The sequence below is a fragment of the Vulpes lagopus genome, chromosome 4 (genome assembly GCF_018345385.1).
Source record: "Vulpes lagopus strain Blue_001 chromosome 4, ASM1834538v1, whole genome shotgun sequence".
Taxonomy (NCBI): domain Eukaryota; kingdom Metazoa; phylum Chordata; class Mammalia; order Carnivora; family Canidae; genus Vulpes; species Vulpes lagopus.
In genome coordinates, this window is record NC_054827.1 from 146162518 (window position 1) to 146185638 (window position 23121).

The 23121-nt window shown below is 42.9% G+C and overlaps 1 protein-coding gene across 1 annotated transcript in view; it reads left to right on the plus strand.

The window, feature by feature from the left end:
- The window catches only part of PPARGC1A (PPARG coactivator 1 alpha), a 641119-nt gene that overhangs the window by 175908 nt on the left and 442090 nt on the right, over positions 1 to 23121 (plus strand). Inside the window, exon 2 of the mRNA XM_041753717.1 lies at positions 7420 to 7484. Coding sequence (XP_041609651.1) covers positions 7467 to 7484 — 18 coding nt within the window. The 5' untranslated portion in view covers positions 7420 to 7466. The remainder of the gene's footprint in view (positions 1 to 7419; positions 7485 to 23121) is intronic.

Here is a 23121-nt window from a genome sequence, read left to right on the forward strand (position 1 = left end):
TACCTGAGGAAACGGAAGTGGACCATTCTAAAAATATCTGAGTTTCAGGACGTATTTTCCCTAGCAGGCATAGTATGCAATTTGAGATCTTAAACATATCTGTGTGCTTTTGAATCTAGCATGGCTGAAATCTGAGTTGGTTGGAAGAGAGGCCCCAGCAATGGTGGCCCAAGCTACTGGAGAGAGAACCAGCCATCCTCTTCTTTTATACTGTTCTTTCTCCAGAGCTTGTAGGGTCAGGGGTCCTCCTTGTTCTGTAAGCCTTTGCTTTCATGCTCCTTCCTCAGAGCTGCCTTCCCTGAGCACAGTTTCCCTTCCCCCAGCACAGACGCCCTCTCTCCCTCTTTCCTTTTTGCTGTTCATCCCGGCTCTTATAACCAACAGAAATTCTTGTTTATTTGCTGGCTCCCCCTCCTCCGGGAGAGTGTAAGCTCCTCGAGAGCAGGGACTTGGTGATGTTCATCACAGTGTCTGCAAGAGCCCAGATGGTTCCAGACACTTCGGAGGCACCGACGAAAGACTGATGGAAAGAGTGAATGCTTGATTCTCAAACAAAGGCCCCGAGACTCCTTGGTTCAGAGGGTCCCCCTCACTTCCATCATTTGCATTGCTCCCCGCTTCAACAGTCCGGCTCATTCTCCCTGCTGTGATGACATGAAGCAGCTCCTAGGTGGCACACACAAGGGTTAAAGCCACCTGGTGGCTTCTGTCCCAGGTGGGAGGCTGCTGCTAATCGGGCAGCTCTGGTTTGGTCCCAGCCAGCTTCCCAGCCAGGCCTCCAGCTGGCAGCAGCCATGCAAAATGCTCTGAGTGTCCCCGCGAGTTAAGCGTCCTATTACTTAAGACATCCATTTCAAAAATAACTCCGGCATCTATGGTTATGTTCTGTACTTGGTTCTCAGGGCTTTAGCGGTCCAAATCCCATTAATGCCAGAGCCCTTGCACAAAGCCTTTTGTATTGACTTGGGTCAACTTAATCTTTGGGCTTGTGTTTCCCCTCCCCCACCTTAGGCTTCTCAACAATTCTCTTGCTTACCCCCTCTCTTGCCTTCTCTCTCTCTCTCTAATTCATTCTCTGTTTTTCCTTCCTTCCATTCTTCTTCCTTTTCTCTCCCTCCCTCCCTCCCCCTTCTCTCTCTTTTTCTTTCTTTCCATCTCTCTTTTTCTTCTCTTCCCTTCCCTTGCCTTCTCTTCTCCCCCTCTCTCCTTTTTCCTTCCTTCCTTCCTTCCTTCCTTCCTTCCTTCCTTCCTTCCTTCCCTACAACATTCTCTTCTCTTACCTCAGAGGATGTGAGTGAATCACATGGATTCTCTCTGTCTGCTGTTGCATTTTAAGCCTGGGAGGAATAATAATCTTGGCCTTACCGTCTTCTTTGTTTACCACTTCCACTTCAGATCTATCTAGTATTATAACATTAAGTAAGATCTTCATGGAAAGCCCCATATATAAAAATCTTCATGTACAAGTAGGTAATTTTTGCACTAATCATGGTATATCAACACATCCCTATAGAATTTCTTTTCTTTTTTCCCCACCATTGATTTTCTGTTTATGAAAGTCATGCACCCTCACTGGGAAGCATTTGGATGATATAGAAAACCCAGGGTGACTTTAAGCAGCAGGTTTCACCAGTGTAGCCAGAAGAGGTTTTGGCTTTCAAGAGAATAATTAACAAAACTCGTTTTAAGAGCCCATTTATTGCAGAAAATAGGGGAATTACCTGTCCAAGGGAATGAGAAGTGTTCAGATGTTGCTGACACTTTCCTCCTATGCACTGTGGCCCCAGAATAATGACTCCTTTAACAGGAGAGGAGAAGTTGCTGTGGTCCAGTGGATAGGAAACACTGCTACCAGGCTTTCTTGGTTTGTGAAAATATGCCCAAGTCTGCCTTTTCAAAGAAAGCCATCAGACCACAGCCAAACCAAATACAGTATATATTCCTCATCTTTGGATTCATTTGTTCTTAGAGTAAAGCCATATTTTGCAAAGTCCCTTCCATTGAACACTGTCACATGTGATTTTCCATGTCAAAGGGTTCCACAGTTAAATAAGCTGGGAAACACTCATCCCATTGCTCCTATTTCTTGGAGACAAGTGATGCATATGAGCACGTTACAGAACAGGAGGGTCTGAAGTAAAGAGACTTGTGTTAGTTCATTTTATTTGTGGTTTCTAAAACTTATTTAATTGATGCCGCCCCCCCCTTTTTAAGAGTAACATCTGCTTATATTTCTTTGAGTCCCTTGGCCACAAAAACCAGAAGACAAATAAGCAAAAGCAGTTACTGTATACTTACTCTGGGTACATAGTCTGTTTGGAGCTGTTGCATTTCTGGTATCCTTTTTCCTTCAGGATGAGCCAAGGAAAGCAATCACTCAGATGTCAGATTTGTGCCAGGCATGATGCTGGGCACTTTCCTTGCATTACCGCTTCTGAACTCCACAGAAGCCTGATTTTCATTTTGTAGAGGTAAAGAGGCAGTGGAACTTGCCTCCATCCACTCAGCGAGGTGAGTGTTGGAGCTGAGCCAGGCCTAGGGTTGCCCACCCCATTCTTGGGCTCTCAGTGCTTCGAACACTCATGTCCTTCAGCAAATCAGACATGGGCTCCACTGTGCCATGCCCACTTTGGGGGCCCCTAGTGGCATTCATTGGTGGCCCTTTCAAAGAAACTGCTGTTGGCAGTGTGGCATCACACACAGACCTCTCTTGGAGAAGTCTACATAACCCTCATGTGAAAAGAACTGGAAATCCAGCGAGTGGTGTGTATGTACCAATGTCCACATCCATCTCTCTCTCTTCATTGATACGCCAGCTTCCCCAGAATCCATCCCAGGGCCCTCAACGTAGCAGGAGCTTGGTGACAAATGTTTATTGACATGGCATGGAGAAATACATGCTATGTGAAGTGTGGGTTCATGTCCTTACACTGCTTGGCCTCCTGTGCTTTATTTTTCTCCATAGTGTTTCTCATGACTGGACATCTATGTTTACTTGTTTATTGGCTTACAGGGTATCTCCCCACATTTGGATGTGAACTCGTCGGGGGAAAGTTGTTTAGGTCATTTATTCACTCCTGTAAACCTGGAGTAGGGGCCCAGTAAATTTTTGGTGAAAGAATAAATGGTCAAATACAAGTTTTTACCATTGCTTCTACTTTCCCCAAATTCCTCCGATTGCTTTGTTTTCACCTGCTTCTCTCTCAGGAGTAGTTAAAAATCTATTTAGGGCTGTAAATAAAGGAAGTCTCCATCCTTAGCTGTTCTAGCACAGCAAATATTGAAGGACTCCGGGTTAATGGGCACAGGGGCTGTTTACAAGGCAGAAACAGCTACAAAGTCTAGCGTCCAGGAAGGTATAGAGTCACAGGGACAGTATGAAAAGTCGCCACTCTGTGCCCATTGCTGTCACAGCACAAATCTCTTCAGTAACAGAGTAGCACAGGACCCGCCAAGAATGCAGAGCGCCGCTGAAAGGCCTTCTGCCAGAATGTTTTCCTACGGACCAAAGGGTAGAGATTGCAGCATGCTCAGCCCTGATCGGGTTTCCACAGCCACTTTAATCTCCATTGCTGCCCCTTGAGGTGGGGACAGAGCCCGGGACTGGGGAGGTGATGATGGAGATACGTGTGTGCCTTAGGGGCCCTTGGAGGCTTGTGTCTCCTAGCTGTGGGGCTGGTGGGGCTGGCGCTGGGAATATGAAGCGACTTGCCACACAGATAAAGTAAGGGATTCTTAAGTATGAGCCTGTTGATAACTTTCCTTTAATTTGGATTCTGTTGTATAAAATCTTTGTCAAAACAGGCTTTTAGCCCACACAACTGGGTGGTGGCAGATTGTGTCTCAGCGGCCAGTTGTACTCAGGGAATAAACCACAGCTTCATGTAGGGGTCCACTTTCATGATGGGTGCGTGTTGGAGGTGGGAGGTGAAGAAAAAAAAATAACTGGATGGTTAAGAAAGAAGGATCCCTGTAATAGCCCAAAACAGCAAAGTAGAAGGAGAAAGGCACGGAATAGAGCGTGAATGGAACAGAATAGCCAGAAAAATAGTCTTCTCAAAATGAATGGTGTTATCCAATTAAATACAGGTTGCTAATGCTAAAGGACTTGAAAAAAAGCCTTGCCTTGGAACAAATTTATTTTCTGAGGCCCCACAGAATGAAGCCAATCATCATAGGCTCTGATTAATTATATCCTAGGTTTTAAAAAAAAAAAAAAAAGGCCAAATAAACAGTTTTTCTGCCTGTTTTTCTGGTCCAGCGTCCACATGTAAGGAAAGGTGTCCTGTGATTAGGGATGTAGGTGTTTGTCCTGAGAGAGACCATGTGACCCAGGAGAAGGGCTGGAGGGGATCTCTGGGAGGATTCAGAGGAAGGTGTGGATCTGGGGAGGTGAAGACTTTGCATGGAGTCGTCTACATTTGAGGCTGAGGAAGAAGGAGAGCCAGGGCCAGTATGCAGGGACGAGGTCTGAGGGGAGGTACAGACAGATGTGCTCAGCATTAGCTGTTTAGATGCATTTAGTTGACCAGAGGTGAAGGCAGGAAAATGGAAAGCAGGCAGAGTAACAGCGGAAACCTTCTCTATTACGCAGAGACTTTCTCAGGCAGAAAAGAAAGGGGGAGGGCGCTGATTTCTGGAGTGATATTTATGAAAACAGGTCAGGAAGACTGACAAGGAGGCAAGTGTAGAGCTCATCGGGATAAGAATGTCCATGTCTTTCTATGTACAAGGGTTGTATGAACCCGTGTGCACACAAGTGAGTGGTAAAAGTTATTGGGGAAGCGTCAAGGTGGAAATTCATAGCTGTTATTTTTGTGGCCTCTAGCTACAAGAGCTAACAGGTGAAGATAGTCTAGAGACCCAAAGCGGGGAAAAAATGACATTTTAACATTTTTGTCAGGTAGGCAATTTAAAAATAAACTTGAATTCAATATATACCATTAATGCTAGGGGTTGTGTTATAACGATGCAAAAATGCCTTCTTTTCGGTAGCAGTTAAAAAAAAAAAAGTCTGTTGTAGGGTGCTAGGAACCATATATAGAAGAGGCATATGTGACTGTGCCAGCAGCCTCACAAAGCCGCTGAACACATACCAGGAGTCTGCCCTCCAGAATTAACACCATAACCTATGTCAGGGGCTCACTATTATCCTAATATCTGCTTTTGGATCCTGTCCAGCCCCATTAGCGATTCCCATGTTGATTGCTCTGTTACTCGTGAATGTTAATTGCTTCTAAATCTCTTTGGATGTTCAGATGCTTGGGGAAAAAAATTCTGACTGGCGAAGGTGCGAGTTTTATTAATGTGCAAGTAAACAAGAAATCTGTTTAGAGACCCCAGTGAAGTGTGTGTGACTCAAGATGTCATAAACAGCTGAGGTGGCATCTTGCTTTGCATGTCTGTCGTATGTTGGTGGTGTGATAGTGGGGGATGGGGTGGGAGACAGGTTCTCAGTGCTATCCATGGTGTTTGTCCTAAATCGGCGTGCTCGTAGATATAGTCAGATAATAAAATCCTTCCCTCTGGGATTCCTGCTTACTTAGTATGAAATGACCGTGCTACCTTTGAGATAAGCTTACACATGGAAAGTGATATTAAGTCAGAAGATGTAAAAACATGAATCTAATTTGGCCCATCACCTATGTGTCAATCTCCATAGTTTCCGAACCAGAGGGAACCTTGGAAATGAGCTGCTGAAGCTTCCTTATTTTATCACTGGGGAAGAAAGGCCCAGGGGGCTGAAGAGGTCAGGTTCACAGAGCAGCTCACAGGAGCACTGGCCAGAGAGCAAGGTTACCTGACTCTTGGCCTAGTGCTTGAGCAATCAAGAGAAGGGAAGATGATAAAAAACTGGTGTTTATTATATTTTTCAGAAACATTTCAATGGGTGTGGAGTTTTATTTTTTTTCTTTTGGGTGAGAAAAATCTATTATGATCCAGTGTTGAAATTCATTTATTAGTAATTATTTTGGTATCCCAGTGAAGGAAGATATAAGGGAAGGGCGCAGCACACAGTCCAGCCTTGCGAGTCATCCATTCAACCAATATTTATGGAGTGCCTTGACCCTGGGATTTATTAGTGGGCAAAAAAGTCACTGCTGTTACGGAGTTTATGTCCTGGCTGAGGGTTAGGGGGGCATAGAAAAACAAGGAGATGAACCATTTGCTATTAGGTGGTGGTGAGCCTCATGAAGAAAGAGAAAGTTATAAGAGGACAGAGTGGGACCAGTTGTAGCTATGGTAGACAAGTGTTTGGGAGAGACTCATTGAGGAGGTATATGAGCAGAGGTCATGGATGTGTCTTCAGCAAGATTGTTACAGGCAAAGAGAATAATTGCAAGGGCAGAAGTCCCGAGGTGTGAACGCTCTTGGGTATTTGAGGATGAGCAAAGAGGCCAGTGTGGCTGCAGAGGTGAAGATCATGAGACATCACGACCCTCAAATCATGGACTTTGGGAAGACTCTGGGTCAGACATTTGGAGAAGATACATCTTTTAGCATTTCTGTAGTCCCAAATAGTATGGCTCATAAACAGAGCTCAGACTCATCTTTTTTGAGACTATTCCCCGAAGGAACCATCTTTCTGGGACTGGTGTCTGTGACTCACCAAGAGTGTCCAGAAACTGTCAGATCTTTCTGGAGAGTTTTAGAACAGAGTGATTGTCACTGTACTAAAATCATTACACCATAGAACTGTAAGTTTCCGGATGGTAGGACCTGTGTCATACACAGTTTTGTGTCCTCCGAGAAACCACACGCAGTGCTAAACTTAGATGTGGTAAGAACATATTAAATATCGATTATTTGTTCAGTGCGTGCATAAATGGCCAGAGAGTGGTAGAAAGGATGGGGTGTCCTAGAAAGGGTTGTTAAAAATACACCCTTCTAAAAATGCTGTTGGCGAGAGTACTTCTGAAGCATTCTGACTTCCTTGGAATCATTTTTAAAGACAAGTCCATATGCTGACATGTGAACATAAGCATGTAACAAACTGAACAGTAGTAACATTATTTTCAGGCCAAATTTTAGTTGGATGGTTGTATTTTGTCAATCTAAATTTTTTTTCTCCATGTTTTAAATTGGATATGGGAAATTTTTCTAACCTCTCCTCTGGTATCAAAGGAATATTGGTGTCTGGGTTCTTAAGACCAAGGGTTACATTCAGCACTGTCTTCTGTGGGCAAAAATGTATTTAATACTTTGAGATTGTGGTGGAAATTACGTGGGAAAGAACGGTCCCCCAGGGAAAGATGGGTGGTCAAGTTGCATTGGGATGGGGAAGGAGAAAATTTATAAATCTTGTCCTCTGTTATTGAATTCTCTCATTGTAATGGACCAATAATTTATTCGCCTATTGCATTTCAATATCCCCATCTGCAAAGTGGGGGTAACACAAACCTACCCTCTGCCTTTCAGGTTTTTTGCGAAAATCAGTGAACTAATATTGGTAAAATTGGAGCCCCATGGATGAAGGGTACTTTGTAAGTATAACACATTATTGTCATGTTATGTTCTATTACTCCAAAGTGCAAATACCAGATGTCTGCTCTTGCCATATTAGGAAAACAGTAACACCAAGTTTCACACCCAAAGATTGATAATCTGACTTCCTTTGAGGAATTTAATATTTCTGAACTCTCTAATGTTTTGTCAATATGTTGGATGTGGAAAAACCTGACTCACCTCCCCAAAATATTTTGGCAATGTTTTCCAGACAATTTGGAAGATTATATGTCTGCAAATTGTGTAAACATGTTGATATAAACTCTGGATATGAATGCAAGGTATCTTTCTTTCTCTTTCCTCACCTTTCTCCTTTTCTTCTTCTTCTTCTTCTTCTTCTTCTTCTTCTTCTTCTTCTTCTTCTTCTTCTTCTTCTTCTTCTTCTTCTTCTTCTTCTCTTCTTCTTCTTCTTCTTCTTCTTCTTCTTCTTCTTCTTCTTCTTCTTCTTTCTTTCTTCTTCTCCTTCTCCTTCTTCTTCTTCTTCTTCTTCTTCTTCTTCTTCTTCTTCTTCTTCTTCTTCTTCTTTCTTTCTTTCTCCTTCTCCTTCTCCTCCTCCTCCTCCTCCTCCTCCTCCTCCTCCTCCTTCTTCTTCTTCTTCTTCTTCTTCTTCTTCTTCTTCTTCTTCTTCTTCTCTCTCTCTCTCTCTCTCTCTTTTTTTGATTATGCATTTAACTCTGTATTTTGAGCAGTCAGTGCGTGTATCAAAGAAATGATTGGTTTTTGGGGAGAGACTGAATGTTTCATTGAGGTGAGCGATGTTTTGTTAATGATGAAACTAGGTTAGACATCCCTTAGACAAGTTGCGAAGTATTGTGTTTCCAGACTTGGGATAAAGGAAGGAGGCCAACTAGCAAGGTGAGTGAAGTGTGGATCACGTCGTCTGGATCACGTTACAGCCCAGGTGACTTGGGAGTGGCTTCCTGCCCACGGAATGGCCAAGGGTTGCAAGCCACAAAGCCAAAGAGCAGGCAAAAATGGAACAATACTAAAGCAACTGCTTCATCTGATTTTCCCCACCGAATGGTACATCTTTTTATTTTGCTAGGTCAGCCAGTGCCCTGGCATTGTGTGAAGGCGTAGACTGGTCAGTGACATGCCCAGTGCTTAATTTATGGTGTCTATTTCTTTCTTTTTCCTCTTTTCTTTCTTTCTTTCTTTCTTTCTTTCTTTCTTTCTTTCTTTCTTTCTTTCTTTCTTTCTTTCTTTCTTTCTTTCTTTTTCTTTCTTTCTTTCCTTCCTCCCTTCCTTCCTTCCTTCCCCCCTCCCTCCCTCCCTTCCTTCCTTCCTTTCTTTTTTTAAGAATAGCTGTCACCACTTAAAATCTCCTAACAGAGAGAGTTTAAAAATGGTTGTGACTGCTTATTAAAGCCTGTTTCACTGAGATTCATGGAGTTGTAAGGTCTCATGTCTGGAAGGGTCCATACATGTCCCATCTAGTGACGTTTCTTGGCTGGTTCTAAAGATTCCATCTGATGGTGCCTCAGAACCTCTATAGGAAGATTTACTACCTCAAGAGGCGACTCCTCTTTTCAGTTTCAGGATTCTTTCTTGATTTTAACCCAGACTACCCTCATGGATCTTCCACACAATGGTTCTAGTTTTACTATCTGCATCTACAAGGAATTAAGGCTTTCTCCTCCAAAGTGACACCCTTTCCACTATTTGGTGGTAGTACAGGGGGTCTCCTGAAGGTGGCCTCTTTGTCAGTTTCATTCCCTCAACAGCTGGACCTCACGTACCATAACTCTCTACCCCTCCGGAAAGGCTCTCATGTGTCTATATCTCTCTTAATGAGCAGCACTGAGAATCCCCTTCCCCAGGCCCCATTCTGCATCCCAGAGTCAAGAGATCTAATCAAGGATCCAGAAGAGAATGACCTCGAAGAAATCGCCAGGAATCATATGCACCCATGGATTGGTTTGAGTAATAAGACAGCAAAGCCCACATCCCTCAGTGAGGTGCAGATGATTGACAGGGAGAAAGTTGTTTTGGTTAATAATACAATCTACTTGCCTCCTGGAGACACAGCAGTAGCCTACTAATTCGTTAGAAGTGAATTAAGGTTGTTTACCGATGTTTTAAAGTAACTGTCAGAGTGAAGAAAAAAAAAGTTCGTACTAGATGAGCCCACTCACCTACTTCGGAGTTGCTGTTTATTTTAAGCTGAGTGCATAAATAATATATTGAGATACGAAGGGTGATTTCAAGCATTAGAACAGAAAGCCTCCTGTTTACTAACTGTCATTGGGCTGAAGAGAATTTAAACAGCCCTGAACCTTTTTGTCTGTGAATGCAAGGCATGAAATTAACTTACATTTCATAGTTAGCAGAAATCATGATTAAGGCAGTCTTGTTGATGTGTCTTCTGCTGATCTGGGTCTTTTTTGCTATGCAAGACAAGATTTGGCAACAAAATGCTTCCCATGTCTTGTTAGAAACAAGACCCCCCCCTCCCCGTGCACCTCCCCTGCCCCTCCGAAATAAGCAGGGATCCGTCTGGGTCACTGAGTCAGTTTGTTCTGGATATAAAGACAAGCAGTGGAAGAAGACTAGACTAGGTTCCAGGAGTTCTAGTCCTGACTGCTAGAACCCTCTTTGGATCTCACTTTCTTTACCTATAGAATGGGTACAAGAGCATCTGCTTCCATTTCTTCACGGGAAGATGGAGACCCCAGTGAGGTCATTGTTGTGAAGTGGCTTTGAAAGGTATCAGGTGGAACAAGGTGACAACTGTTAATGCTATTAATAACTTATATGCATGAACTCCTTTCATTCCCCCAATAACCCTATGGGACGGGTCCTATTATCATCCCAATTTTACCACCACAAAAACTGAAGCACAGAGAAGTGAAGGGATTTGCTCCATCATCTTATAGCTAAAAAGTAGTAAATTGGAATTCAAAGGCCAGGCTATAATCTATGGATTGAGAGTTTGCTTCTTAACTATGATTTATTTGGGAGAATAGGTTTTCCCACCTATGACGGTGCCTCTTGGTCATGCTCCAGTAAATGAAACATTATTCCTAATGGCCTGGACCAAATTTAGCTTGAAAAAATGCAGGTATGGCTTCTTCATGAGTGATTACCAGCAAGGAGGCTTCCCATGGGGTAGGATGTAGCCAACTGTATGGATTAATTACGTTTTATACGTAAAGAGCCTGGTGATTCTGAGATGAAAAGGCCTAAGTGAAAAGACTTATAATGCTTTCAGAAACAAGAAATTTGATTCACTTTTTGTCCCTATAAACTTGAAAGTGTGATAGCCTATTTTGGAATAGAGGGAGAGCGTTCAAAAATGAATAGAAAATGTATAGAATGTTTAATTTTGCATGATTACATTTAATATTTTCCAGGGTAACTGTGGCAAATAGAAGTGCATGATAATATCACAGTATACCTATTTCAGATGTTTTGATGAAATACGCTGGCTTTTGCAGCGTGATACTTGAATCCTTTGGGACAAGTCCCTATTAAGCAAATGAACAAGAATGTATTTGTGTTTGCATCACTGAAAATATGTAATTTGTATAAGTGTTTTTTATTTATATTTACATTATATTTATTTGAATTTCAAAAGAGGAAAGAGCCTGAAGTGATTAATGAACATAAAAAGGATGTGAATTTGCAGACATTTCCCCCTGAAATATGCTCAGTCTGTAGTGGGGTCATGCTTCAAAGTCGGAGTGGCAAAAGTGTGGTGTGATTTGCCTTGGATTTCTGAATGAAGCGGTTCAGAAACAGGATCATTTCCAAAATCCCAGAAAAATGGATGGACTCGTGAGAAACAATCAGCTGAGGAAAAGAATAAATTCTGTATTTCTCCACTGCAAAAATCTCAGCAACCGCTGCTGCTGCACCCCGGCACTTGTTAATACAATAAGATAATTGCATAATTAAATACACTATGGAATTTCAATAATTGGAAACTTTGTTTTCTCATCACAATATGCAACTTGCTGATGTTGGAAAGCATCGCAGCGTTTTAGGGAGGCTGAGATCAATCTTTCACATCACGTCCCCTGCAGCCTTCTGCTGCTCCTCTGGCGGTTCTGAGACACTTTGCTTTTGGGTTATTTTTAGTTGGTTATATTTAGACAAAGTGAAATTAAGCAGGAAGTCCCCCAAAGTCTGACTTGCCTGCCCAGGCGGTGGGAGTTGAGGCTCATTTCGCCGAGAGCGTCCCTGGTGCCCTCTAGATCTTTCTAGGTAATAATGGGTGAAGAGCAAGCTGTGGCTGAGTGCCCTTTGGAGCTGGGAGCAGCTCTTTGGGTCATAATTTCTGGATGGCTTAGTGGAGTTGCTGAGATAGTAGACTCCAGAGCTGGGCTCCTCAATAGGATCTTGGCCTGGCCTCTTGCATGCTGTGCGACCCTAGGAAAGATACTTAGTGCCTCCCGTTTGCTTACCTATGAAAGGCGAATCTTAGCCTTGGTGCAGGGTGGAGTGAACCTATAGAAGGGGCTGAGAAAATACAGGGCAAGTTGTGAGCACCCAGTCCACGTTAGCTGGCTGAAAAAACAAAGATGAATAACGCCCATTCCCTGTCCTGGAATAGTTTAATCAAATTGGGGCAACAGACATGTAAAGGATGATGCTGATGCCAATAAAAATGATAGTATGAAGGCGATGGCTGGCAGACGGGAAGATATTTTAGCGGGGACTGGCCTGTCGTCACAGTGGCCCCAGCACATAACACGCAGATGATTAAATGAATGACGGAAATTTGGCTGAAGATTATTTCATCTGAGAGTCAAAACGGTTTGCGAGCAGAGTGGGTTCCTAGCTGAGTAGTCACGTAGCACGTAGCTGGGACTCGGTACATGTTTGGAGGATAAATGAGTGAATGAATGCATGGATGAAAATGACTTGAAGCATTGCTCCCCAGGACTGCAACAATCAGTTTGAGAAAACAGGTTGAAAATATTAGGGCCAATGCAGGGCAAAACAAGTAAGACACCTAGGGTGTGACATTTAAGGAGGCCCTGGCTCTCAGAGTCGTGCCAGCACCAGGGACGACTCACGCTCAGGGTTCCCCCAGCTACTTCGTTAAATTTTGCACCTCAGATGCCTTCCTTTCTTCACCCTAGTCCAGACCTGTTGAATATTTTAGCCGTATGTGTATGCCTGTGCTTTATTTGTATCTGCTTTTGAACATCTCCCTCCAATTTTATTTTGACAAATTGCAGAGCTGCCAAAAAAAGTGGAAAGATTAGCATAAGGAACACTCTGAACACTTTTTTTTTTACCTATATGAATTAATTATCAATATTCAGTCACATTGACTATCTCTCGCCATAGATAGGACTTTGAACCTTGTCCTAATTTACCAGAGAAATCACACATACAACATCCTCCCTCCCACCTCCAGTGCACATATGTTATATTTACTTCCTCAATTCTGCACCTCAAAATTATAAGTTTTGGAGGAAAAAGCCGAAAAGAGCAGCAAGAAAACTTGGCTTAATTTTTTTTCAAGTTTAAAAACCAGTGCTTGAAATTTATTTTAAGACTATTCATATACTAACATATTTAGAACATGGCCAATATAAGATATCTATCTACAATTTTAAAGGTTACAAAGTTTTTCTGGATGCTCTGACATTCTCTTTCACAGAAGAGAGATTTTTTTTTTTTTTTTGAAAAGGCAAATTCCCTTGACCATGATTTTTCTGAGAGCCTTTCAAAAGTAGACAGTAGTCCAATTACTAATACAAGACCATCCTTTTCCATGTAAAAAATACCTTTAAGGAGTGACTTTGCAAGTACAGTATAGGGGCTATTTATAAGTTCGGTGATATCTTCTCCAATAAAAAGGAATACGCACTTGACTTTGGGCTACACTGACAAATTCTCATGGAAAAAAATCTTTTTCTGATAATCTTGAATGTTTATAAAAGATAAGGTATCTGTCTCTGAAGTTGTGGCAAGATCTGCCAGAAAGTTGCATTATTTCTGTGATTTTGAAAATGCTCTCCACGAAGTCTAGGGAATCTGGGGAGGGATTCAGTGCCTTCAGTGCCACCATAGGTGGTAGTGATGACGGTCAGTGGCAAGAAAGGAGACCAGCGTTGGACTCCAGGCCAACCACTCATGTTCCATTGGGATAGCTCTGGGTTGTGTGTTTTTTATTGGCATCTGCCTAAAAACCAGTTTTCAGTGAAGTGTTCCAGGGCTAAAAACAGAGTTTGGAAACCACAGCATTGGTGGCTAGAAGATAAAACAGGGTAAATTCATGCAGCGTTGTTGGTTGGCAGTGAAGAATGGTAGCTGTCAACTTGCATGGTGGGAGAGGTCAGGAGCACCATGAAAAGCAGACACAAGAACTAAAAAACAGTCAGTGTCTAGAAGTTTGAAGCGGGGTCAAATGCCGAGCCATTGCCTGAGGCAGTCATTCTGAAACTTGAGTGACTCCTGGTCCTTAACCCAGAGATTCTGAGTTAGTAGCTCCAGAGACTGGCTCGGGCATCTGTTTGTTCACAGTCATCCCGTAATGTGCAGAGAAAGGTTGGCCTCAAGTCACATTTGTGTCAAAAAACATTATTATATTTGGTGTTGATAAAGATGACTGGAATCGTAGGGAAAAGGTTATTAAACTCAGCTCCGTATAATGCAACTCTTTTTCAAACTTAGGGAAATTTCAAAATGATTTCTTCCCTAAAGTGCTTAACATAGAAAAGACTACTCTGAATAACAGAGGGGGAAAGACAAACAGGTAAGTAATTATGTTGTAAAGTGATGACTAAGTCCAGTGGGGGAGGTCCTGCAAGGGGAGAGGAAAGAAGGCTCTCTCTGGCTGGTTGCTGAGATGGGCCCCTGGAAGAGGGGCTCTGGCGGTGGGGTCTCATGGCTTAGGAGGCTATGCCTAGGCTGGGATATGTGGGTGGACCTGGGTTTGAATCCCGACTCGCCTGCCTACCGGTTGTAAGATCTTAGGAAAATCACCTAATCTCTTTAAGCCTGAGTCTTCCTCATAGAGGAAGAATAAAGAATAAAGAGGAAGTTAGACAGTTGTACTCAAAGTACTGAGCACAGGGCCTACAGAATAATAAATGCTCAATAAGTGGTTGTAATTACTCTGATATCCATTCAAGGCGGACCTTATGACAGGTCGGCTTTCAGGAGAGCAGGGATGAGAGTGTGTGTCCGTTGGTTTTGTTTCTGGTTTTTGGATGAAGGGGAGGGCCCAATAGAGCGTTGCAAAGCAGAGGAAGTGTGTAAGCCCATCTCGAGGTAATAGATGGTGTACGCTTCCGTGCCTTCAGTGTTCCCAAAGGTGTTGTTTGTGTAGAAGGTTCTAGATGGTATAAATGTTTAACAAATATTAACTAACTTATTCCTTGTGGTTCGTGAAGTAGGTGTTATTATTTCACAGATCATGAGCCCAAGGCACAGATCGGTTAACAAACTTGTCCAAGATCACCCAGATGGTGGTGCAGAACCTGGATTTATTTATCTACCTACCTACCTACCTACCTACTTATTTATTTATTTATTTATTTATATTTTTATATATATATATATATTTTTTATATTTTTATATTTTTAATATTTTATTTAACTAATTTATTTTTTTAGAACCTGGATTTAAACACAGTCAGCACCTGTGCTTCTAACCACTGTGCTATGCTATTCTAGTAATAACGATTTATACTAATATGTATTAGGAAAATACAACTAGCACCATCAAAACCATGCTTTTGCAGATGTTATTGCCTAGAACAATAGTTACATTTTTTTTAAAGTATCTTGATTTAAACAAGTCCTATAAACGGAATAATAGTGGGGACCGCATCTAACATGTTGGCAGTCCTGCCGGTGGCCCCCACGTGATCTTGACCTGGGAAATCTTGGGGCAAGGATCGATTGGAGCCACCCCTGGGGACTCTTGCCTCCAGCCGTTGCTGGGAAAACCTGCAAGCTCTAGGAAAGAAGCAGGTGGGGCGCCAGGCAAAGGGAAGGTGGGGTAGCTTGCCAAGCTCACTCCTATATCCTGCAGTTCTTGCCCCTGAGTGTCTGTGGAGGGGCCAGACTGGGCTCTTGGCTATTTTAGAAGTTTTCATTTTCTCTCCCCTTTCCCTGCCACCTTTTCCTCCTCTTCTTCTTTCTGTTGTGCGTGAGGACAGTTTTCAAAGAGACTGTGCCCCATGGATGCCAGTGCCTAATGCAATTCAGTAGGAGAAAGAGTGTAATACTCTACCTGGCATTTGAGTTTATCTTCAGCTTTCCAGGATGGCAGTTGCATCTGCCCCTGTTTCTCTCCTTTGGATGTGGCCAGAAAAATCTAAAAGCCCAGATAATCCTAAACCAATCCGTGCGTAGGCTTTTATGTGTACAGCAGACTTACCTTCCTAACAATCTGTTTGAGGCTAATATTAAAGTGAGTTTGCCTTCTTTGGGCAAGTGAGCCTGGGAGTTAGTCTTCATGTTGCAGGAAACCAGAATAAAACCAGCCACCTGTGGGTAAGAAATTTTGGGTAATTCCAACAGTCCTCCAAACCTGGGAGTGGGTGCCCACCCCTCGGGCTCCAGATCTGGGCCTTCTGTCTAGAAATGACTGGTCTCCTAATCCATTCCTGTGCGTTTCCTCTGTCTTGTCCTGAGAAGAAGCATCGTATCCATCCCTCTTGTCTCTCGATTTCCACCAGTTGGTGCTTGGCAGATGGTATGCATTCATAAATACCCGCTACCCATTGGTTAATGAGCGATGTCAAGAACTCAGCATTTTCTGTTTGAAATTACGTTTCCACAAATCATTATTGAGCATGGACTATGTGATAGGTGTTGTGCTGGGAGCTTTTGATTCTTACAATGGTCAACTTCACATGACAGTGGGGGAAATTAAGGCTCTGGGAGGTGAAATGAGTGAGCTAAGACGGCACACCCCTGGCTCTGCATGGCTCAAGTCCAGGTACTCCAATGTCCGAGCTTAGGCTTCTGTTTTCTTTATACTTCTCTCGCAGGCCCTGCAAACATTGGGTGGGTTTCCCCACCTTCTATTGAACTAGAATTTCCTCTTGGCCGGTTCCTAGGATCTCAGCCACAGGTAGAAGGAAGGTTTCTCCCTTTTTGACTGTAAATAAAGAAGCTGTCTTCGTGCCTTGAGACCCTGGGTGTCATCAAATGCTACTGCCCACAGTGAGTCCAGAAACAGAAACTGCTGTCAGAGTTTCCAGCAGGGGCTGCCCGTGAAAGTGCCGCGGGATTAGGCCCGTAAACGTGCCCCAAACGCTGTTTCACAGATGAAAATAGTTGTCACAGTGACTAGAAAATTGAATTGGTTAAACCTTCTGGCTTTAGATTGTTTTTGGAGAGTGAGTAACTCTATGATTTTTACTTGTCACAGGCTAAAAGGAAAAAAAAGTAAGAGTGAAACTTCATAGCTATTTTTCTTCCCTGTATGTTCATAGTGGTTATTTATATCTGGGAAGTTTCCATTGGGATTTAGTTCAGGATATAGACTTGGCAGGGTGGCTTCAGCACTCCATGGTGACATTTGACAGACTGCAGGCAAAGCAGGATGGATTTCTAATATCTGGATGGATGGATTTGGGGGTGAAGTGTTGGGGTTGTACTGTATTATGAGATGGATTTATTGATCTGAATCTAAAAGTGGCCCGGTGCCTGTCAATATCAGATCTGTATCAATACGTTTGATAAATTAGGGCTCCCAACCCTTTGCTTTGTTTGCCTTATCAACCCTTCTTGGCTATAACAATAAAAGACTCCAGGTGGTGGATTGCGAATGGCTTTTTGCACTCCTCCTGTGTGCTACTGACCTTAGGGCCCCGTTTTGCGATAGTGCATATGTTATAACCACCCAGAAGTGCACTGCTGTGCCTGACTTCCTCCCCCCAATCAGACATTTCCCCCCGCAATGTTGCATTTCAGTATCGGCCTCATGCATTAACCTTGAAACACTGTGCCCATGCTGTAGGTAGCTTCTTCATTTTCCAGCTGAAGAAATTAAGACACTGTGAGGTTAAGTAAGCTGCCCAAGGCCACATGGTAAAATTTCTAATACAACCGGGTTCCAGGCAGAGGTTTGATGGTTGCTGGGTGAGGATGGGGCACTTTCCTTCTTTGTGGCCACAAAGTAAAAGGATCTGAATTTGCCAAGAGCTTGCAGATGATGCACTTTCTCTCCAGCTATGGCAAAGCTGCCATCTTATCTCTGAGTGTCTGGGACTAGAAATCCATGGTGCTGTATAGGAAGCAGAAAAATGTGCTTTTTTTTTTTTTTTGGCGAGGAGGTCTTTGCAGTCATAGACCACAGTTGGATCTGACCCTCATGACATGGTTCTTGTCATGCACGTGTATCTTCCAGGGGCCAAGCTATATGCCCAACCAGATGTTAGGTGGAATGGGGGGGCCATAGAGACAGGAGCCATACTTCTTCCCCTATTAAACGCATACATTTTAGTTGGTGGGACAGTTGAATTTGTGCACACTAGTCTATGTGCCCAAATCCGTTCATCTGAGGCAGAAATCTTTGGTAGATGGAACAGGCCCCGTGACTCCATTCACATGACCACAGCCATAGACAGAATAATAATGAATGAGTGCACTGTGCTAGATAAACACTCTGAATACACGTATGCAGCCAATCCTGGCAACTGCCTGGAATAAGGTTAATAAAGGTGTTTGGAGTTGGCAGTCCCTCTGTGTGCCAGGGTGGGGGGTGTTCAGGTATGATTCTGAATGTATAGCTGATCCCTTTGGTGTAAATTATGTTACCATTTCACTTTTGAGCCATCTCTGGAACTTTGAATTAAAGTCACTTTACTCTGTTATCCCAATGATGATAAGCAGGGCTAGAAAACCAAAGAGATAGTTAATTATTTGGCAAAACAGAGCAAAACCTTTAAGAACCAGCATATTTGGTAGGTAAGTGGAGTTTATCTAGGAAAACTTTTTTTTTTTTTTGCTTTGTTTTAAACCTTTTTTGTTGAAAATTTATTCTAAAGTATATCATGGAAACATGCTGGTGTCTCTTTTTGTGCCTTGGTACACATGATATCACTCAGTTTTTTTCTTTTTTGGAGAACTTCAGGATAGTCATTGTGAGAACCAGAATTTATTTTGTAGGTTGAGAGGATGTAGGGCATTAGCCAACTAATGATCTTTAGCGTGAAACTTTTGACATTAGTTTATCTCAAACGCAGTGAGTTAATGAGCACATTTTCCACAATCTCATTTACATCCCTTGTTCCAAGGAATGTTGTCTAATAGTATGTTTTTGCTTTCTTTTTCCTACCCTCTCAATCCATAGTCCTCGAGACTCAGAAAATCACTTTCACCTGCAGGTGTTGTTAGATGTGCAGATTCCCTCAGACGTTCAGATCTAATTGGTTTGGAATGGCAGCTAGGCATCTCCATTTCTAACGAGCATCCTGACAAGGGTCTTTATTTCTAACCAGCAGGCGTTCTGAGGCCCAGACTTTAAGAAGCAGGTTAGAGACAGAGGAGTTGTCTCCTGAGGAGATCCCAGGTGGAGTGGGAGAGAAGGTATGCATGGGATTATGCTGAGTGAAATAAATCAATCGGAGGACAATCATCATATGGTTTTACTCATATGGGGAATATAAGAAATAGTGAAAGGGATTATAAGGGAAAGGAGGGGAACTGAGTGGGGAAAATTAGAGAAGAAGACAAGCCAGGAGAGTCTCCTAACTCTGGGAAACAAACAAAAGGTTGCAGAAGGGGAGGTGGGTAGGGTGATGGGGTAAAACTGGGTGACGGGCACTAAGGAGGAGACATGATGGGATAAGCACTGGGTATTATATTATATGTTGGCAAATTGAATTTAAATAAAAATAAAAAAATAGTGAAAGGGAATAGAGGGGAAGGGAGAAGAAATGGGTAGGAAATATCAGAAAGGGAGACAGAACATGGAAGACTCCTAACTCTGGGAAACGAACTAGGGGTGGTGGAAGGGGAGGAGGGCAGGGGGTGGAGGTGACTGGGTGGCAGGCACTGAGGGGGGCACTTGACAGGATGAGCACTGGGTGTTATTCTGTATGTTGGCAAATTGAACACCAATAAAAAATAAATTTATTATTAAAAAAAGAAAAAAATTAAAAAAAAGAAAATTAAAAAAAAAAAAGAAGGTATGCCTTATAGAAGAGTGTCCTTTCTTCCAGAAGACAGTTTCATGGGTGATTTGGTTGTGGTTTTTTAGTCAATGATCAGCTAGTTACACAATCTTGTAGGAAATTCAGATCATCTGTCTTATTCCAAGTTCAAGTTTACAAACATTTATTGAAGACATACTCTTGGGATCCCAGGACCCAGATGAGAAACAGTAAAATACTGATCACTGGGAAATATATTTATTATGCGAAATGTGTTTTTTTTTTGTTGTTGTTGTTGTAAGGAGAATTTCTTTCATGCAAAGAATATATTATTTGATTGATATTATCAGATTAGAGGAAGTCTGTGAGAAAAGAAACAATAACACCAGCAAATGATCACATTAGAGTTATTCATCCAGCCATTTGTATACCATGTGAATAAGTGCTCTTCGAAATCTTTCATTATTCTGTCAAATAAAGTATTCACCGAAACCATTTTCATGACTTTCAAAGCAATAGTAGTGTGTGTGTGTGTGTGTGTGTGTGTGTGTGTGTGTGTGTATGAGCGCTCACAGGCCTTGTGGGGCAGATATCAGCAAACAAACCAGGAACTAATATTAAAACAACAAATTAGGAACAATTTAATTAAGCACAATTTATGTCAAAGTATCTGAATAGGGATATGATTACATAATTATATGTAAAAATTTGAGGGAAAGAGTAGACATTTTTTTTCTTCTATTCCTCTCCATATTCCAACCTCGTCCAACAGCTGTTTTTTGAGCTACCAACTGGGTCATGACTTGGGCGCAACCGTTTCCAAGGGAAGGGTCTATGCGGAGCTGGCCGGCTGGCAGGCCTTCAAGCTGTGTGGGGTCCTGGTGCCAGCAAATTAGTAAATCAGAGTTATAAGTTGCAAATGTGCCTCAAATTAACTTCTGCATAGTAGGGAATGAGCGTCTTTTAAAGTCCAGCTCAGTGACAGCCTTTACTTGCAGCTGCTGAATCAAGGAGGTGATGGAAAATTAAGGCACGGTGGGCCTCGGAGCTTCCACAGGGCATGAACTCAGTGTACCGCTCTCGAAATGTCACATTCCAAGAGGTCCTGGAATTAGCAGGCTCAGTGTCATATCGCGCTGTGGGCTCTGTTCACATGATGCAAGCCTTTGCTTATCTGACCGGGAACTAAAATAAGACGCTCCAATGCTTTATTTATGAGCTCCGGGCCACCCAGGCCCGGGATGTAAGTAACCTTGGGGTACGCAGCATTTGATCACTTCAATTCTCATTAACTACCTGTTTCTAAATGGGGAAAAAGCATTTACCCAGCACATTGCGTTATTCATGAAGACACAAAAGCAGCCTGTTGTGCTGTCACTGGGGCTGATTTCCATGTAATGTGACCCAGCTGTTGAATGCTGCAGTGGAGGTTCCTAATGTTAGTTTTCTCCTTCTCTTTTTTTTCTTTTTCCTTTTCTTTTTTTCTGTTCCCTCCTCCTCCGTTCTTTTTCATTCTTGAAAAGAATTGGCCGGTTCCAGGCATTATTAAATTTTTTTTTATTTTTTATTTATTTATGATAGTCACACAGAGAGAGAGAGAGGCAGAGACACAGGCAGAGGGAGAAGCAGGCTCCATGCACCGGGAGCCCGACGTGGGATTCGATCCCGGGTCTCCAGGATCGCGCCCTGGGCCAAAGGCAGGCTCCAAACCGCTGCGCCACCCAGGGATCCCGGTTCCAGGCATTATTAAGCATCTAACTGTGTATCAGGAAGTTATGGGCTGTTCCCTTTTTTAACGCAGAAGGCAGAGACACGTCTGCACCTAACATGTTGGTGGCAGAGGAACCCATTGTACATAATAATGGGGGCATTTAGCGCGGAGGGCATTTCGCCTTTGGCACTCTGAACACCTTGGACCTGGTCATTTTTTTTGTTGTCGGGTTGTCCTGTGATTACAGGATGTTTGGAGCATCTGTGGCCTATATTCACTAGATGCCAGTAGCACGTACCCATTTGTGACAACCCAAAGTGTCGCCAGGCCTTCCCACATGCCCCCTTAGGAGCCGAACTGTGCCTGGTTGATCTAGTGTGACAGCTTACTAGGTCTTCGTTAATGAAAAAAATCTCAGCGACTCTCTCTGAGGCTGTACCGATGTGGTTGTCAGATCGGGATGTGGAGGCAGAGAAGCTGGGTTTGAATCCTGGCTCTAACACTAACTGGCACTAATTGGTGTACTTTGAGAAAGATATTTAGCTCATCTAAGCTTTAAATTCTTTACCCATTAAATAAGGATAATAATACCTAACTAATACGGTAATTGAAAATCAGTGAAACTAATATGTGTAAAGAATATGGCATATGATGCCTGCTTAAAAATTGATGATCTGACTGCATTGATGAGCTATCTGATTGATGAAATATGATGGTTGTCAGCTTAGATGTGCAGTGAAAGAAAAGGCCAGACTGTGAACCCCTTTAATCACGTTCTGGTTTTGTCCTCTTCCCCTTTGCTTCTATGTCCCAGCTGTTCTTATATTCCAGAAAGTGACTAATTATGGCCAAAGATGTGAAACTGGGAGAATGGAGAGACGTGTTGAAGGGGGGTGGACGAGAACAGTTTTCTGGTGGGATCATTCTATTACAAAGCCCCATGAAGAGGCGTGGGCAATTCATTTAGCTTCTCGAATGCAAAAATACTGAAAGATTGTAAAAACAAAGAAACCCTTGATACGCCATTAATCCGAACCCCCTACTCTGCACTCCACAAATGCCAAATCCACCTTGTAGTTTTTGCTTGAGGAAAAAGTGAAATCGCTTTCCTTATTCAGGAACGAGGGTGACAAATGTTAAATCTGTTTTCTTGGGAAACAGCTGAGAAAACAGTCAAAATGATTCCATGTGACTAGCACAATTTTCTGCCTGGGTCTTCAAAGTCTGAGTCCCTTTTGAGCTGTATCTAAATCTAGAAAGCAGGGCCAGGCTAAGAAGGAAGAAGTAGACGTCAGACAGGGAGTTAAGACTGTGACCTTTGACATCTGTCCTCCAGCCGTCACACGCATGTTTTCCAGAACCTCTCCGGTCGGCTACCTGCCAGCAGTTACAGAAGCCTTAGCAAGAACCTCCTCATCCCGTTTGTCCTGAAACTCTCCTGTCTGTCTGGGGGGTGTTACAGTTTGCCTCCTGTTCTACAAACCTCCCTTTCTCTTTCTGGTTCTTTCTGGTTGCACCATAGAACATGAGGTTTGGAAAGGATGTGAGAGATCAAGTCCATTGGTTGAATTGCTTCTAGACCATTCCTGACACATTCCATCTGTGCTCTCCTTGAATGATTCCAGAGATGGGCAGCACGTTGTTATGAGGATGCTCCAATGCCAAACCCCCCACTCCACTTGTCAGAGGCACAGAGATCTGCCTCTCCGTATCTGCAGTCAGTACCCCTTCAACAAAGGCATCTGAGGATTCCCTGTGTGCTAGGACCCGAACATGAATAAAATCTAGCTTTGGCCCTTAAGGAGCAAGCTGTGGTCATGGAGATGTGTTGCA